The sequence below is a fragment of the Gekko japonicus genome, unplaced genomic scaffold (assembly GCF_001447785.1).
Source record: "Gekko japonicus isolate JY-2015 unplaced genomic scaffold, Gekko_japonicus_V1.1 scaffold2224, whole genome shotgun sequence".
In the NCBI taxonomy this organism is placed as follows: domain Eukaryota; kingdom Metazoa; phylum Chordata; class Lepidosauria; order Squamata; family Gekkonidae; genus Gekko; species Gekko japonicus.
The window spans coordinates 143,203-149,065 of NW_015164261.1; the positions used below are offsets into that span (position 1 = coordinate 143,203).

General features: G+C 44.0%; 1 protein-coding gene across 1 annotated transcript in view; it reads right to left on the reverse strand.

Moving 5' to 3' along the window:
- CAMK1G (calcium/calmodulin-dependent protein kinase IG) overlaps positions 1–5,863 on the reverse strand; it is a 41,866-nt gene that overhangs the window by 11,858 nt on the left and 24,145 nt on the right. Inside the window, exon 4 of the mRNA XM_015408718.1 lies at positions 700–838. Within this exon, the coding sequence (XP_015264204.1) occupies positions 700–838 (139 nt within the window). The remainder of the gene's footprint in view (positions 1–699; positions 839–5,863) is intronic.

The window sequence follows — 5,863 nt, forward strand, 5'->3', positions numbered from 1 at the left end:
GAAAGCAGCTGACATAATTCTCCTCTGTCCCTTTTGATCTGCACAATGACCCTGTGAGGTAGGTTAGGCTGAAAGTCTGTGACTGGTCTGAAATGACCCACTCAACTTCCACAGCAAGATCCTGCTCTAAAGCGCTAACTGCTATGCCTAGGGTAGCCAACCTCCAGGTGGAGCCTTTAGATCACCAGGTATCACAACTGAACACCAGATAACGGATCTCCCCCCCCCCCAGAAAATAACTGCTTTGGAGGATGGGCTCTATGGCATTCTATTCAGCTGAGGCCTCCCCCCCCCAACTTTGGCTTCCTTAGACTCCACCACAGAATATCCAAGAATTTCACAACTTGGAGCTGGCACTCCTAGTCATGACTGGCCCCAATGAGTTCCTCACAAAGGCCTGAAAAGGGCTTCCTTCCTTTGCCTTTTTACTAACAGATCCAAGCTTGGTTGCCTAACAGCCACTTAAGGAAAAGTTAGTCCCACAGGAGCCAAGAAGGAAAAGTGCCTTCGTCAGGAGAGACAGCCATTTTGATAGTTTATTCTGTGAGGGAAGAGTGTCCAGGCTGGCAGTGGGTGGGGGAGAGGAGTAGACCCAGCACCCAGCCAATGGCACTTGAGTACTCTTGAGTGGTGGTTGATGGGCCAATGGCTGATGGAGTGCTCTGCACAGCCAATGGGAGAGCTGGAAATGACCAATACCTTCAGATCTCGGTGGACTATCCCATTCTCATGAAGATATTGCACAGCTTCCAGGACTTGTTGAATTACAATGCTTGCATCTTTTTCAGTGTATACACCTCGTTCTAAAATACGGTCAAATAATTCCCCTCCAGACACTCTGTGAAGGAAGATAGAAGAATGATTTCAAAATGCCCTGCATGAAAGTTCAGTTTGACTGTTGCTTTGAACTGCTGGAACATTTCTATGGATGAAAGTATTTTGCCTTTCTTCCAGTTCCAATCCCCAATGTCCCCTTGAAAAGCCACTCCTTTGGGGGTAATATTTTGGGTACAGTGGAGGGGATGAGAAAGTTGTGCTCCATGGGCAGAAATCCTTCTGTTCACAGAAATGCTACAGTAGATCCAAGCCTATGGGTTTAGGCAAATATAATTCCCTTGACTGAGTTTTGTTTCCTTTCTTTTATGCTAATTTCCACATAAAGCACCACTGAATAACTTGTTTACTAGTAATGCTGGCATTTTTGCATCTCATTTCTTTAACTGTAATCTAAATGGGATGATGGACATGGCTCTAATTGCTCAAGTGAGAAACCGTGTTATGGCACTTCCATTCCCAATTATGCAGTCATACTGTGTACTTAGGAACTCCCTGATTTCTACTAGTCCACAAAGCTGATGACCCAAAGCAAGACTACAGTCCACATGACCAGCTTCTTACAATGAATTTAGGAATGTTTGGGGGTCAAAGGAGCATGACCATTTTGTCTGGAAGCGACCATCTTGTCATACCCTGCATATTGTGCTTACTTGGCACAAAGTGGATCCATTGTGAGTGGTGAGAGGGCTTCTTTGTCTTGCCATGATGACTCAGACTTGGAACATGTGGTAGCTTGCTGTGCCATTTTTGCTGGGTATTTCAGAGACCAAACTGCCATGATCTGGGTACCATTAATTCTGCTAGACAGTATCAAGATGCTATCAAAGCTCAGTTTAATTGCAGTTGTTTGGATAAATTTATTGCAGCTTGAGAGACAAGTTGCTTGGAGTTCAGCCTATCACATTAGTCCTTGACCCTTGCCCTTCATAGTTTATCCCATTGAGATGGAAGAGATTTCTTGGCTGAGTCCAGGGAATAGTAGATTGTTCACTGAAGGAGACAGTAAACTGAGAGTCTTACTTAGAGAAGTTTAATAACTAGAATTCCTCTCTAGGACAAATGGCTTCTGTGAACAGTAGTGAGGTATCTCCAGGCTTTCTTACATGAGACAGTTTATCTAGGACCATTAGAAAGACAGTGCTCAAGTCCTTGGCACTTGTGCTCCATGGATCAGTCTTGCCCCACCCCCCAATATTTACTGATTGTATGCAGAGACTACTATGCAGGGTGCAAGTATTTAAAACAAAAACGAACCAATCAACAAAATGTTCTTTCTCTATTCTCTCTTTGTATTTAATTTGTGATTTTTCCCCAAGCCAAGAAACTCCTCCTTCCTATGAGGTTCAGTCAAACAAAAGTATCTTCATAAATAGATACAAAATAATAATGCATAGCACATCAATAGACATGAGTGTATACACACACACATCTATATATACACACGTGAGTACACGCACACAAATAAATATAATCCTCAACTTGCAATTCATCTTGAACATGGTCACAAACTAGAGAATGGAGATTTGTCCTCTGTTTCTTGGGTTATGGTAGGAAGTAGAAGTGGTAGTAAACATCAGAGTAAAGAAAATGACTCTGTAGTAATGCGGAACAAAACATACCCATTTAAATGTGCCACAAACCATGTAGTCACTATGCCTTAATATCTCCAAAGAACTAGGATCAATTTTCAGTGCAGCTGTCATTCTTGGGAATAAAGCTCTCTCTCTCTCTCTTTTTTTTTGGCCCCCGGAGGGGATTTTTTATTGCATTTTTTAATAAACTACAAACTACAACGAAAAATTGAGAAGGGGTAACTAAATCTAGGGAGAAAGGAAAGAAAACCACAACTAATTAAAACCCCAAGAATAGGAGATAATCACAGCAGCTTGTATAAACGTTAATCTTAAATTGCTAATATTACTTTGAACATTGTCGGCTATGCTAATTTTTTAATTTTTTTATCCAATGTTTTATCCATTTAAGAGAACCCCCAGAGCATCCCACATTAAAACTAAAGTTTAAAAGCACAAATTTCAGAGTCCTTCAGCCTTCATTTTGTCTTCTCTTTTCTAACCCTCAATTTATATGTACGCTTGGGGGCAGCCGCCCCCTTATCAGAAAGAGAGTCCTCGTCGGAAGACCCCGAGTCCAATTCACCACTGGATTTGCTGTCATCTTCTTCCTTCTCAACCTTGGCTGGCTCTCCCAGCTGCACTCTCAGGAACTCACATGCTTTGGAAACAGAGTCAATCTTTTCTTTTTTATCTTGTAGTTTGAAAATGACTCCTTCTGAAATTAACCATCTGTAGACAATGCTGTTTGTTTGAAGAAAAAGGATTAAATCTTTATATTTCTTTCTCTTTTGCCTTATTTCGAATGGAATGTCTTTTAGAATCCTGATAGTGTTGTCCCTGATTTTCAAGGGTATTCCTATAGTTGCTTTCAGGATAGAATCCCTCACGTGTTGCTTTGAGAATCTAGCCACTATTTCCCCAGGCAGATTATTCTTTTTGATGTACACAGAATAGGACCACATCCATTTTGCTTGCAAGATACTTCGCTTTCAAATCTGTAACTGGGGCTAATGCTTCACTCAGGAGTTGCTTTAGATTCTCACCTTTTAATTCTGGGACCCCTTGAAACCGTAGGACCAAATTTGCTTTCTCCATTTGCAGCTGTAAAAGTTGTGATGATTCAGAGACTTCTTTCTTTTCCAGCTTTTGCACCTTTTTCTTAACTTTTTGGCGTTGGCATCCATTTCCTTCACCTTCTCAGTCGTTTGCTCCCTTATTTTTAAAGTCTCAGTTAGTTGGAGCTGCTGAGTTGCAAGATTCTAGTTTAGATTCATCAGCTGTTGTTCTATGTTAGTCATCTTGTCCAGCAGAGGGCGCAAGGACTCTGCCAACATTTTGGAAAGCTTGGTGGTCTCTTCCGGTTGAGGGCTCAAGCCAACTGGTTTCACTTTTACTGGTTTGTCTTTCTCTGCCCTCTTCCCCGCCATCTTTATGGATTGTTTACTTTTCTGAAAACTTGCTAAAGTTTTTGAAATGCACCCATACGCTTATTTGCGCTCTGGTAAGTCTCTCAAAACAGATTTCAATGCTTGTTCTTCCTCTCCCCCCTAAGTATTTCGTTGTTTAGTTCATGTGTATGGGAGGGGCCCCTCCCCCGCTTGCTTTTTTTGCCGTTCCCAGGGGGTAGCTTTCTTTTTAAATTCTCATTTCGCTTTAACCCGACTCACAGTTCATTATTGGTCATACGACCTCACTCGGCATATGTTTAAAAGGCTCAATCTCCGATGCTTGTCCCAGTCAGCGGCTCTAGATCCATACGAACACTCAGTGGCAGGATCATCGTGGCGGAGGAGCGCCTCAATTCCCCAGCATCACGCTGGCGAAGAGGCCACCCCTCAAAAGCTCCAGGGCTAGGAGCCTTTTGCCAAGACTCTTGGGGGGTAGCGACCTGTTGCCCCCCTCCTTTCCGCTGGTGCCCAGATCACATCCCCGGGAGGTCCAGGAGATGCGTCTGCCAGCGTGTCACCATAAACCGGAAGCTCCGGGAATAAAGCTCTCTCTAGTGACCAGTGACATAATCTGATTTACCAACAGTTAATCTACATGAAATAAAATCATTAGATAATTCACCCTTTAACCCAGGACTAACTGACATGATAACCCATTTTCCTTTTTAATTGCCATAGTATGGAATAAATTTGAAACCTTCCAGCTAGTACCACAATTTCATCATTTTTAGAAAGTTATGACTGGTCATGAGGTAGTGGTGTGGAATCTATCAACAAAATGGTGTCTTTTAAGATCCACTTGCTGACTCCACTTCACTATGAAGAAGTCACTCCCACCTAGATTTTGCATTGCATAATTGCTGATGCTCATTATAGGCTTCCTGTTGTCCCAAACACTCCAACTGGGACTTGCACAGATGGATTTCAAAGGCAATTTAGAAGTAAACTGGCATCAGTCAATGATATCACGGGGCCCATGGGGCCCGCCCCCCACAGTTTTTGCAGGCCCCTCGCCGAATCCTCAGCTCCCCCTCCCTCCCCCTGGCCCCCTCACTAATTAGCTGGTGGGCCCCCCCAAGGCCCCCTCCCCCCAAAATCCCTAGCTACGGGGCTGCATACACACATATTTTATTTTATTTTATTTATTTATTGGGTTTCTATCCCGCCCTCCCCACATAGGGCTGATGAGTAAATAAGTGGTATGCTCCTCTCCCCCTTCTTTCCTAACCAGTGACAATTTCCCTCCATTCCCATGAATAGCTCTAGACCAAGCAGTTACTGGTGACAGGGAAGGAAGCAGACTTGTGGCTGTGTGGATAAGAATGAGGTTGACTGGGAATAAAAAAAAGTATTATTTAATGGAACCAACTGGAAATTGACAATGTAAGTCCCTCAGAGCAAGTTGTGAAGCCAGCTGCTGGGAATTTACTCTCTTTCTCCTTGCTCTCAGTAGGTAAATTATAGATCACTTGTAAGGCCAGGCCTCTGGAAGAAGCGTGGGCCTCTTGACATGAGCCAAAGGACAAGAGCATGAGGGCTCTTGGCTAGGCTTGCCAGCCCCCGGGTCTGGGTGGGGGATCCTCTGGTTTCAGGGGCTTCTCCCTGCAACAGACTAGCTGACCAGTGGGGGCAAGCCTGCCCCTAAAGGGACGTCACCACATGACATCCCAATGTGATGACATCACCTGGAAGTGACATCATTACATCAGGGACATTGTGGGGGGACACTCTGGTATTTGGGCAAACTCTATGGTTTGAGAACAAAAAATGCAGTTTCACCCAAATACCAGAGTGTCTCTGCTGCAATCACTTCTGGGTGATATCACTGTGTTGGGGATATCATGTGATATCCCCCCCCTGCAACATCCCCCCCCCAATCCTCCTGCCAGAGCAATGATGGGACCTAGCTACCCTACTCTTGGCCCATAGTTCTCTGCCTGGGGTGCACAACTGGAGCCCAGCTGTTTCAAGCAATGACTGGAAGAAACTCTACCACTAGAAGAG